General features: G+C 38.1%; 1 protein-coding gene across 1 annotated transcript in view; it reads right to left on the bottom strand.

The window, feature by feature from the left end:
• Positions 1 to 13,574, bottom strand: part of LOC127581820 (cytochrome P450 4V2-like) — a 39,904-nt gene that overhangs the window by 9,003 nt on the left and 17,327 nt on the right. The window contains exons 4-8 of the mRNA XM_052036573.1: positions 9,545 to 9,735; positions 7,083 to 7,152; positions 5,262 to 5,388; positions 4,036 to 4,227; positions 1,196 to 1,298 (exon numbers count right to left, since the gene is read on the bottom strand). Coding sequence (XP_051892533.1) covers positions 1,196 to 1,298; positions 4,036 to 4,227; positions 5,262 to 5,388; positions 7,083 to 7,152; positions 9,545 to 9,735 — 683 coding nt within the window. The remainder of the gene's footprint in view (positions 1 to 1,195; positions 1,299 to 4,035; positions 4,228 to 5,261; positions 5,389 to 7,082; positions 7,153 to 9,544; positions 9,736 to 13,574) is intronic.

Below are 13,574 nucleotides of genomic sequence, written 5' to 3'. Positions count from 1 at the left end.
CCAACCCTCTATCCTCACTTTCTGATGCTGGAAAAAGTAGCTTGAATCTTCTATTTCAAAATCTCAACTTTCTAGCCTTTGACTTTCAATTTTCCACTGTATTTCTTCAGCTACTAGTATATTGAACTAAACTCTAATATTCAACTTTGATGCCCTAGTCTGCCTTAAAACTGTCACCTTTTATTCAGGCCACTCACCTGGTCTCTTCGCTCCCACAAGTCCATAGGGTGCAGAGTTGAACATTTAGTGGTTTAGTCATTACCACAGATTCAACGGACGACATAAAGTGGTGACTGGTACCCTCTCAATTTGCCAAACTGCTCACTTTTCCAGATCTTCCCAAAATTTTTAGTCTCTGGCTTCTTTCCTCTAGCAAACTGCCTTCCTAAACCTCTTTTTCCATCACCTCCAATAATGTGGAAGGAGGTCATGGACTTCCCTATCATAAAGATTGAAACCAAATGGTCATTCTTCTCCAAGCTCACTGGGTCATGGCTCCTCTCAGGCTCCTTCTGCCTTTACTCAAATCTCACACTTTTCTCTATTCTCTGTCCTACATGCCTTCATCAAACTCTTCCTCTCCATTAGACCTACCTCCTACTCACTCAATGTTAAGTGTGTGGCTACTTAACAGCCTTTCTAGGTTCCATGTTATCTTAGGTACTGTCTATTCTTTTCCAAATCTGCGATCATCAGAAGCAGGGGAGAGTCAGCTGATGATGAAAACCGGTGATCCTGGTGATGGCATTGATGTGTGATTTGAAGCTTAACATTGCAAACAGTCTGATTTGGTTGTGAATGTTTATTAGGGAGGAGGATGGAGCTGGATGATAAGGAAAACAGCTGTGTTGTGGAAGCCAAACACAATGTATTCATAATTCCCAATATTTACTTGGAGGTAACTTCTGCTCCTTCAGTGTTGGACTTTGCTTGTAGCAATCTGACAATTCAGAAACAGTGGAGGGGAGAGGAGAAGTGGTGTGAGTTAGAGCTGGGTGCCATCTGAATACATATGAAACTGACTCTGATTTATTAGATGGTGTCGTCTAATTAGCAACTAACATATTCAGATGTAGTCCCGATCATATTAAAGATTCTACTAATATATTAAAATATTTCAGATCTCTTAAGTTACTATGATGTACAATGCAATACCAATGACTTTCAATATTTCAAAGCAAATATTGGAACATACCAAAAACATCATTTAGCTCTTCTTGAACTTTCTTTAGCACATCAGGATGGGACCCCAAGAGGTAAAGAGCCCAGTTTATTGCAGTAGCAGTAGTATCATGACCCTGATGGAAGAAGTAGAAAGTGATCTGTTTTTAAGACATACAGCTTTACACTTAAAGTCATTCATGTCAAAAAAATCATCTTCCATATGCTGGAAGCATTTTCATAGTACTTTGAAGAGGCTAACAAACAGCTGTCAGTGTAACTAAACAACAGAATTAAAAATTAAAATAGTCTGTTTTATTAATTGAGGTTTATTTGACAAAAATGACAACTATTGTAACTAATAACTTAACCATAGAACTACAGAACACTACAGCACAGAAAACAGGCCAACTTAAGTAGAATATTCCATTTTTAACAGACTTTCCCTTTACAATTTATTTTCCAAAATTAGCAAATCTTTTCTTAAACTCAGCTACTCTGACTAATTCTTCCAGTAAACATATTAAGTACAGATTACCAATTTGCACCTTCTGAAGGACCTTATAAAAGTGTCGTGGAAATTATTATGGTCAACAGAAAAGCAAGAAACAACTTCTTTGAATAAAAAAAATTGCTTTTGGCTTCAAACTGGGCAGAAGAACTGGAAGACTTTGTTTAAGCTTTAAGTCAGATCACCTGCCAATCTATGGGTCTGCAGTTCTCACATTGGACTCATCATCCACGGCAGAACCTACTGAACTGGCTTGAAAGCAAATCATCCTCAATTCCAAGGGATAGCTGAAGAAGAAGAAGACAAAGAAAAAGAACTGGAAAGACAACTACAGGCAGTGCTGGTGGAGACCCAGAGCATGGCTTCCCTCGTGCTAATCTGAATTCCTTCCTGAACTTGATAGGCAAATAAACACAGAGAACACTCTTCCAAAAGAAAAAAATCACAAAATCAAAGTACTTATATTCTTACTGTACCAAATTTAACACTTTCAGAAAATGCAACATATAAAATAGTATTGCAAGGCCTCTCAATTTATCAAGGCAACACTCACCATATTATGATTTTGAATTCTGCTGTTTATCAAATAACTAATTATCTTACAATGATAACTTCCATTAATATGGTATGTTGAATGTAGCAAAAGCAGCCCAATGGTCTTTACAGGGGCACTATCAGGCAAAAAACAAACTGAAGCCAAACCACATATTAAGGCAGATGGCCAAAACCTTAGTCAAAGGTTTAGGTTTTAGGGAATTCTTAAAGAAGGAGAATTAAGTGGAGTGGATAAGGAGTTCCTGGAACGGAATTCCAGAGCATACGGCCTTGGCAGCTGAAGGCACAGCCAGTGAGGGTGTGGTGATCATAGATGATCAGAAGATTAGAATTAGAGGAATGCAGAAAATGTAGACATCTTAGCTTTATTTATGTTACAGTAATATATCTTTGCTTGGAAATATTTATAATATTAATATTATTTAAGTTATGCCCACATATACTGATTTACTGACCAACAAGAATCATCTGTCACAATCTATGCTTTTAAACCATTGCTACACTTTTATCCATCTTATTTGTTTAACCTTCACTAGTCCAGGGAATATTGACCAAATTTTTCTGGTCTTTAAATCATTGTGATAAGAAATTTTTAAAAAAGGAATACATTCATTACAGCAGAGGATTACTGCAAAATGTTACACGAAAATTTTCTACACCAAAATTTCTCTGTGGTTTCAATAATCTTTGATATTCCACAGACGTTACTGAAATAGACTAACCAATAACCTCGACAGGATTATCCACTCCTCCTTGCCTTTGTATGTGATGGCCACTTACATACAAAATCTTCTGCTTTTATGGCTTCTTCTATTTAAAATACTGCTTTCAAAATCCAATTCTCTTGCTATCCCCGTTTCTCTCCCTGATAACAATCTCACTGTTTTGGGTCTATCTCTCTTCCTCTCATCATACACCTCACCTAGCCCAAAACCTCAGCTTTTTTTTAACCATCTATATTGGTTCTTTTTGCTCACTTCCATAATAACCATTTACCTTTCAGTAGTCTTGCTCATCATGACACAGAAAGAGGTCATTAGCCCATCAAGTGCATACCAGCTCCCAGCACAGCAAGCCCATTGGTCTCACTCTCCTTCAGCTTATTTCCCTGCAGCCCTGGAATTTATTCTCTCTCACATGCCCATCCATGCCCCTCTGATTCTTCCCTACAATAAGGAGCAATTTACTGCAGTCAATCAGCCTACAGACAGGTCTTTGGGGCATGAGAGGAAATCAGAGCCTCCAGGAGAAACCCAAGCAGTCACAGTGAGAAAGTGTGCAAATTCTGCACAGACAGCACCTGATGTAAGATGTAACCCAGGTCCCTGGACCTGAGATGCAGCAGTAGTCTCTCTCTCATGCCACCATCTGTTCACTCAGATTTTTCTGCACTTTCTTAAAGGTGTTCCTTTTCTCTGGAACGACATTAGTACAAACAGACTCCTGCAAACCACTCCACTTCAAGCAGACTAGACATCTGCCTAAAGACCTACTTCTGTGATTTAACTCAGAAATAAAGGGATGTAATAAGGCTTTTAATATACCTCAAAACATTATGCATATGTCATAAATAGCCAAGAAATTGCATTATAAAATGTATTTGCAGATAAATAATTAATTAGTTCATATTACATGGTCCACAATATTAAAGTGTTAACCCTCTATTAACCATGTACAAAAGAATATCACCTAACTATAGTAAATGTCTATCCACTAATTAAGAGTAATCTTACCCCTTGTATTACTATTTATTCCTACATACACATCAACTAAAACAGCTTGCTGTGTCTCTGCATGTTATATCTTACCTCAAATATGAACGTGTTCACTTCTTCTTTAATGTCCTGCTGACTCAGCTTTTCTCCATCTTCATAGGTCGCATTGAGCAGCACATCAAGAAAGGCCTTGCACTTCTTACTCCGTGTATTGAAGTCTGAATCAGAACTGGAATGCTTAAATTCTTCAGAATTCTTGATTTTATGAAACTTCTCAGCAATCACCTAAAATGCCTCACAAATGAATGTTTTTGGAAGTGATTGGAATGCACTGTAATTGTTGTATCACAGACAACTCCCTAGACCTTCATTCTCCTACTTCCAGCTAACAGCCATCAGATCCCAACATCTCCAAAAGCAAAATGCTACAGATGTTAGAGAGCTGAAGAAAAACAGAGAATGCTGAAAATACTCAGCACATTAGGCACCATCTGTGGAGTGACAATTAGTCAACATTTCAGGTCAACATTTGAAAAATATGTCCTCAGACCACAAGATAACCTTGCCTAATGCACCCAAAGGTTCACTTTAAATAGTGCATGAACTACCTAAAGTGAAGACAACACTTGTCTGAGTTCCACAGCCTGATGGCACTAACTGATTGTGTCTTTTCCTTTATGTTTCACTTCAACAAAGAACCCGACCCTAAATACTAAAAGAGTCAGTTCTTCTGGGAAAAAGAGAAAATTGTTAGAAAATCAGTGTCTTGTCATTATATATACCTCAAAAAGGGAGGAATCCACACTTGATTCCTAATTAAAGGCTTAAAAACAAATTATACAGACTGGAAGTGTTTTTCTTTTGCTTGAAATGGCAATTCAGCCACAAACATCCCATTCACTATTGTCTCAAAAAACTAATTCTGTACACAGTGCCAATAAATTGTTCAGTACATCTAAAGACTATGTTCCTATTTGTACATATTATAAAATGTTTCTTTAAAGTCCTTGTTCTTCCCTTCGAGTTTAAAAAAAATAAGAAAGCAAATCAATAGAGCAAAAGATAAATTTGCAAATGCTAGATACCTCAAATAACAATAAAATGTAGGCAAGGCATCATCTGTGGAAAGTGAAAACTAACATTGAGTGTAATTTTGAACATACTCAGTTGTACTGAAGTACTGTTGAGCTGTAAGAATATTCCAGTTTTGACAGTGAATTTGCACTCAAACTGTTGCTTCTGTTCTCCTCTAAGTTGCAGCCTCACCTGCTGAGTGTGTTTAACATTTTATGTTTTATTTTATCTGATAATAAACCTACCTTTTCTGTGAAAGAGTGTAGGATTCTGAGAGCCTTTTCATGTTCCTTTCCTTCTCCAAATGTGTTATAAACAAAGTCAGACCAAAACCAGGGCATTTTCATTCTGCTGAAAATCAAGTTGCTAATCCTAAACGAAGTAGAATGATTACCTACATTATAGCATACTCAAGCTCCACTCTGCACAATTGTATGCAACTGTGAAAAAAGGCTTATTTTGTCAGCCATCCACTATCAATCATCTTGTCTCAGATATCTACTGCCATTCCCTTGGAGTCATTTGATAAAAATTCCAGAATACTCTGCTTAACACCTTTGAGGAAATGCCGTCATCACACTAGCAATTCAAGAATTCTACTTCCAGCCCGTGTGAATGTTTGATAAAGGCATTACCTGCATGAGAACATATATAAGCAAATGTCAATTTTATAATTTTGTATGACTGCATGTGCCAGTTTGACCAGTGTGCTTCAGGCATAACTTTCTTCTGCAGATGTGGTAGAAACAGGACAAGAAACTCACAAATATTGATAAACATTGAATAAGACTGAGGTTATAACTGAAAGAGTAGTTTTTACCTCCCGAAGCTTTCATCAGGAATTGTGTTGACAATTTAATTAACTGCAGCTCACTTTTAACCAACGGGCCACCTTATAATGCTGCAGGTGGGGAGGGTGTTTTAGGAGTAACCCTGCCTTAAATGAATCAAAAGCTGTTTTTTTTTTAAAAAAAAAGACATTTAAAAGTATTTACATCCTGAGACCCTCCTGATCAGTTATCCCATTCCAGCAGAAGTTAAAACTGTAATTGGAATATTACTGTCACTTGTACCGAGGTACAGTGAAAAACTCGTCTTGCATACCATTCATACAGATCAATCCATTACTCAGTGCATTGAGGTAGCACAAGGTAAAATACAGAATGCAGAGTAAAATGTCACAGAAAGTGCAGTACAGGTAGACAATAAGGTGCAGGGTCATAATGAGGAAGATTATGAGGTCGAGAGTCCATCTTAGCATACTAGGAAACCATTCAATAGCCTTATAACAGCGGGATAGAAGCTGTCCTTGAGCCTAGTGGTACACACTTTCAGGCTTTTGTATCTTCTACCTGATGGGAGAGGGGAGAAGAGAGAATGTCCCGGGTGGGTGGGGTCTTTGATTATGCTGGCTGCTTTAACAAGGCAGTGAAAACTATGGACAGAGTCCATGGAGGGGAGGCTGGTTTCCATGATGTGCTGAGCTGTGTCAGTTACAGTAAGGACCTGATGATATCATTGGATCTCAACCTGCAAAAGTTTGGCTGCTGAAGGCTGACTCTGCGACCTTCAAACAGTAAAATCAGAAATGGCACAAATCAGGCAAAATTCAGTCAGTATGTCATCAGGAGAGTTAATGGCCAACCACCTGATAAAAGTAGATTTAAAATCCATGCCAGAATGGGGAGTTTTGCTTGTTTCAATTAATAAGAAAGCAAAAGGTATTTGAGACAAATATCTTTATTTATTGTTAGAAAACTACTAATGATCTCCAGACCCACAGCTGCCTTTTAATTGATTACTTATCCAGCACAATAATAAGGGAATTTACTTCTCTAAAATATTTCATTTGAAGCAAGATGTTTTGAAAAGATTGTGTTAAAAAGATAATGATAATAATTAGGATTAATGGCAAAAACATATGGACTAGCCTGTTATCATTCAATTCTTCTGAAAGAATTACTTTAAACAGTAAAAGTCTTACAAAGGTCTTACTTTACAACAGAGGACCTTAAAATAAAAACAGCAATCAGTTGAAAAACCTTCAGACAGTTCCAGTAACTTACTTGTAAACTGCATAAATATATTCCGAGTCACTGTTAGTCTGAGCATAGACCTTCTTATCCATGGCAGTTTCTAGAACAATATAAAAATATTGTAAGTAGCCCATTTGGTGATCGAATAGTTCTTGACAATGTTTTTCGGTTTTAAAATTAGGAATACCCAAGTAAACTTAATAGTTATACAATACACACAAAATGCTGGAGGAACTCAGCAGGACAGGCAGCATCTATGGAGGGAAATGAACAGTCGAAATTGCGGGCCAAGACCCTTCATCAGGTCCTGACCTGCTGAGTTACTTCAGCATTTTGTGTGTACTGCTCCAGATTCCAACATCTGCAGAATCTCATGTCTCTGTTAAAAGTTATACATGCTGGTAAGACAGAATGGCCAAGAACAAATAGACAGCAAAGGGATCGTGTCAGCAGATCAGACAGCCATAATCATAGAGCCTAGAAGCAGGTCCCAGGCCCACCATGTTCATACCAACTATCAAGCACCTATCTACACTAATCCTATTTTATTCTCTCAGAGCTCCATCAACTCCCCCCCGATTCTCCTGCCATCCACCTATACACCAGGGGTAATTTATGATATATCATTAACCCAACAAAGCATGTGGTGCATGGGAGGAAAGCAAGGCACCCAGAAGAAACCCACAAACTCCACACAAAAAGCACCTGAGGTCAGGATTGAACCTGGATCTCTGCAACTGTAGGGCAGTGACACTAACCACTGTTCCACTGTGATATTAGCAGTAACTCCACAACTCATACAGTGACATCATTCTCTGCCAGAATACACGAGGAGCAGATTTGAGGCATGGCATATATCTCAGTCATGAAACAGATGAACTACAAGGAACAAATGTCAGCATGCTAACTCACTACTCTGTCATTGCTCACTGTGCACTACCTCTGAACATTCTTGGAACTACTTTTTTGTGATACAGGGTCTTATAATCATATTTTCCACTTATATATGAACATAACCTAACATCAAAGTTTTATATAACGATGTGGCAAAGATTCCCATTTGGCTAAAGTTCCTAGCTATCAAAGTTTAGAAAGTGAAAAACATTTAAGAACCAGTTTTAACCCAGAAAGGAATCAAGGGCGTGTCTGTCTGGGAAGATGGTTGCTTCCCTTCTACAGGCGCACAATGTGAACCATCTACAAAATGCATTGCAGTAACTTGCTCTGGCTACAGCACCTCCCAACCATGTGACCTCTAGCACCGAGAAGGACAGGGCAGCAGGCACATCAGAACACCACTAACCGCATGTTCCTCACCAAGTCACAAATCATTCTGATTTGGAAGTACATTGTTGGTCTTTCATTGTCACTGGACATGAGTTCTGGAAATCCCTGCCCAAAAGCACTGTGAGAGTACCTGTACCACTAAGACCACCATCATCTCAAGGGCAAGACACAAGAGACTGCAGATGTTGGAACCTGAAGCAACACACAAGAAAGCTGGAGGAACTCATCAGGTCAGTCAGCGTCTCTGGAGGGAAATGGACTGTCCACATTTCGGGTGAACATCCTTCATCGAACACTCTACGTGGAAGCTCTACTGTACTTAGTCAAGTAAGGGACCAAAACGTCATCAATATCATCACCCTCACACAAGGATTTCACAGATCCCTGGGCATCAGTGCTCACCAGCATGAAGAAATAGCTTGCAGCCTACCTAAATAAGCTAGCCATATATTACTCAGCAACCGGCTTATCAACTTCAGTCTATAATCCACATGACCACTATCTGCTGATATCAGGCTTCAATTTCTCACTATAACTCTTCTGTTTTTTCCACCTTCAAATTGAAATTTAGCAGAAGAAGAGAACACCTCAGAAATGAAATGATGAGGTTACAGCAGTATGGAAGGGGATGGAGAGCAGCCAGTTTTCAGAATCAAGAATGCAGGTGCTCAATCTGACCCACTGCCTGTACTTGGCTTCCATGCTGATCCAATGGCAGTTCATACTGTGGCATCACTCCATGGGATCCATTGTACTGAAAGTCTCTGCTCTGCAGCCCTTCTATGAGAGGTGACCTGGCCTCAGACAATGGACTCCATCCCGGCATTGTCCTGATAATGTTTGACAAGTTGTGCTGTCAAAAGTATTTTCACTGCATTTAATTGACTCCAATATTCCGAGACATTTAAAAAGTTTCAATGGATATAAAAAAAACTAAACATTATTACCGTAAGCTGAAACGATAAAGCAGACTAATGTAAACAAATAAAAAAAATTAACCAGAATTTATCTTATTATCGAAGGCCAGCATAAAGTTCGGGAGCCAATACAGTACCTTTTTAAGGGATAGATGATTATGTAGGTTGATATTGGTTAAGAGAAAGTAGTGAGCAGTAGGACAGATACAAAAGGCCAATTACCCTCCTTCTGTGTTTTAATTTTTTTATTTCTCTACATTTTGATTTCAAGAGCCTACAAAAACTCACCACAGATTATGTCCAAAGCACAGAGTGTGATGTCATTGAAGCAGTTAAAAGGTCCCTTTCCCACTTTCTTCTCCAGTTTTCCCAGTAGTATATTGGTCTGTTCGATCATAACCTCAAGAAATTCCGTCAGAATTGTGAAATGAAATGCTGGAGTTATCAATTTTCTCCTAGCACGCCATTTATTTCCTGTACTACAAAGCAAAGATTTAGAAAATTATTTCTACAGTGATAAAACACAATTTTGCTGCAATTCATTTTAATTAAGTAATTTTAAAAGAATATCATACCCAATTAAAAATGAAAACAGAACGTGCTAGAAATACTCAGCAACTCATGCAATATCCATGGAGCGAGAAACAGACTTAACATTTCAGGTCAATAACCTATCAGACCTGTTCTGAAGCCAGGTCACTAATATGATAGAATAGCTCTGCCACTTGACCCACAGATGCTGCCTGACCTGCTGAGTATGTCCAACACCTTCTGCTTTTATTTCAGATTTCCACCAGTTGCAGTATTTTGGTTTTGTCAAACTCAATGTCACAGCTTAAACTTGTATCATGAATTTTAATAAAGGAGTCAACTCCCCCAGCCTTAGCTGCACCATAAACTTGTGCAGTGACCAATGTGATATGTTGAATATGATTTTTATGACTGATTCAGAAGGAACCCAACCAAAGAACTCTATTAAAAAGTTTATATTTATCTAACTTCACAGTGAGGGGTACATCTATTGCACAACGCTGAATATGCACTAAAATCAGTAATGTTATTGTAGAGAACATTAATCCACTCACATCAAATTCCTTTCACCATTTTAAACAGCCTTGAAGGGTAACATTTCCAAATTTACTGGCATACAGATGTTTTTAAAAGACACTAATTTAAGCATTGCAAAATCAGTGTTCATTGCCCATCTTTAAACTGCCCATTTCGGAGGACTGTTAAGCATCAACCACATTGCTATGAATCTGGGGTTGCACGTTAGCCAGACTAGGTAAGGATAAAAGATTTCCTTTCCTGAAGGGCAGTAATTATCCAGATTTTCTTTTTAAAAAGGACAATCCAGTACTTTTATAGTCACCATGAAAATTGATCGATATTATCATTTTATTGTACATTCATTTATGTGTACCAACTGTCACGGTGGAATTTGAATTCGTGTCTTTGGGTTATAAGACTGGATGTTTTAATTAATAGTCCACTAACATAAACACTTTGTTACCAGATTCCATTCAAGAGGTAATAATTTATATCATCAACAATCCAAAGTCCATTGATCAATTATGAGATGATTCGATAATTTGGTAGTAGTTTCAAAGATACATCCACAGAAAATGTAGTTGTTTAAGCTTCCAGGCAAGCTGTCTCTCTTTGAAGCAAGCTTCTGTGTGATAGAGGTTTTGGTGCCATTGAGATCACTTGGTGGCCTACTTTTCCCAACTTCTGATGTCCACTTCCCTGAAGTATGTCTTCAATGTATCTTTGTAACATTTCCCTTCCACTGCCATGGAATCTCTGACCATGACTGAGTTGGTGGCATTGTTTGGAGGATCAAAAATTGTGCATCCATTCAAAGGGTCCAGTGCAGTAGAGGTGCTGCCTCAGTGCTGCCAACTTTGTCCTTACAGGGAACTCAGGTGACAGTGCAGTCACCTTTCCATTTAATGATTTCCAAATGCATCATTGCTGACACCACTCCAGGCATCTTGGATAATGTAGATAAATCAATCAAGCTTCACTTCCATGAAGAAGAATTGGGATGATGACTGAGCTGTATACATAGCGTCACTCCATTGGTCACTATATAGAGTTTCTCAAGCAAAAGGGGGCACTAGTGCACTGAATTTTGTCCTGAATCACATTGTCAGTTTCCTTCAGAGAAAGTTGGTTACCCAGTTAAGGGAAGTAGCTTACTGTCATCAAAGTGCATCCTTGAAGGTGAATTGTAGAGAGTTGTTTGCAGGATCTTGAAGCAGATTGATAAGGCAATTTGTTCTTCAATGTTAAATAATAGTCACAGGCTTTGAAAAGCTATTACAAAGTGCAGAATTACAAAGTACAAGTTCCTTATCCTCTGAGTGAAGAAATTTCTCCTTATCTCACTCCAAAATATCCTACACTGTGTCCTGAGACTGTGACCCCTTATTCTAGGCATCCCAGCTAAGGGAACATACATTCTGCATCCAGTCTGTCCAGCCTTATCAGAATTTGGGGCAATTCAATGATATATCCTCTTATTCTTCCAGTAAATACAGGCCTAATTGATCCAATCTCTCCTCATGTAAAAGTCCTGCCATCCTAGGAATCAGTCGAGTGAACTCTCACTGCATTCCCTCTAATGGTATGTATATCCTTTCTTCGATAAGAGGACCAAAAATGCACATAATAGTCTGCACACCAAAGCAGTGTATAATTGTAGCAAGACATCTGCACTCAAAAGCTCTTGCAACAAAGGCCAAACTATCATTTGCCTTCTGAAATGCATGTAGCATCCACCAGTAACTAACATACAGGACACCTAAGTTGCTTAGTACATCAACATTTTCCTATCCATCACTATATAAATGATACCGCCTTTCTGTTTCTCCTAAGCAGAATGGGAATCCAAAGCCCTGACACAAGTTACAGCAGGTTAAATGAAGATTTAATGCAGAGGATTGTTTCATCTTAAGGAAATGAATATACGCAATGTACATTAAATACAAAGTATGCAATTTGTTACCTTTTAATATGGACAGTAATTAGGCCACCAGACAACAAAAAATAGAATGTTTATTCAATTTATTTCCTAACCCTACACAAAACACTGATCTCATTAATGACAGTTTACTTCATGCAATCCATGAAAGCACTACACTCGCTATCAGTACTTACAATTTTGTTGTAGCCCTCATCTGCTTTAATAATATCTTCTTCTATTTGATCAGTTATTGGGGAGGAGATTGAACTGCACTGTTAGAAATCCCACCCCTGGCCCATTCACCATGAGCAAGCCTGTCAGAGATACGGACTCCAGACAACATAGCCCCGAGAGTCATCAGTCATATCATTATTCACCAATAATTATTTTCAAACTAATGTTATGCAAATCTCAGAATACCAGAATAACCTATGATTTTTGAGTACTTCAGTTAAAAATCAAACTCCTTGTTTTCAGTAGTAACGAATCAAATAGTGTAAAACAAAAAAGGCCATTCAGCCTACTAAGCTGATGTTGCCTCTTTAGAGCAGCTAATCATTAGCAGCACTGACCAATCCTTCCCTAAATTCTTGAAGATGCTCCTTTTTCACGATTATGTAAAAAAATTACATTAAATGTGCAATTTAATTCCTTTTAAAGAACATGCAAAGTCAAGATGAACAATATGCATTGTAATATGGAAAAAGAAGTACTTCTCTTTGGCTTATCAGAGACTTGGCATTGCAATATATGATCTCAACACACTGAACATGCATGAACTAATATTCTCAAAATAGATCAGTGATACAACCTTACTGACACCAACGTCCTTGTCAAAAATTCACTTCTAATTACAGCAGGTTAAATGAAGATTAGAATCTGCACAAGACTTTCATCTTAAGGAAATGAGTATATACAATATATATTAAAAGAGTAAACAAAGTAAGCACAGAGCAATACAATGTGTTAACTTTCAATGTGGACAGTAATTAGTCAACTCGACAAAACAAAATGTTTATTCAATTTATTTCCTAACCCTACAGACAGCACTGAACTCATTTATTACCTTTTACATCAACTAATCCATGAAAACAATCCACAAATAAAAATGATGAGTACACTTTTGCAAGTGTATAATGGACCAGCTCAACAAACCCCAACAGACGCCAGTGCACAGACACGGGAAGCGGCAGCAGCGGGAACATAGAACAGTACAGCACAATACAGGCCCTTCGGTCCACAATGTTGTGTTAACCTTTAAACCTCGCCTAAGACTATCTAACCCCTTCCTCCTATATATCCCTCTATTTTAAATTCCTCCATATGCTTCTCTAGTAATCTCTTGAA

The sequence above is a fragment of the Pristis pectinata genome, chromosome 2 (genome assembly GCF_009764475.1).
Source record: "Pristis pectinata isolate sPriPec2 chromosome 2, sPriPec2.1.pri, whole genome shotgun sequence".
In the NCBI taxonomy this organism is placed as follows: Eukaryota; Metazoa; Chordata; class Chondrichthyes; order Rhinopristiformes; family Pristidae; genus Pristis; species Pristis pectinata.
This window is presented reverse-complemented; position numbering and strand designations above follow the sequence as displayed.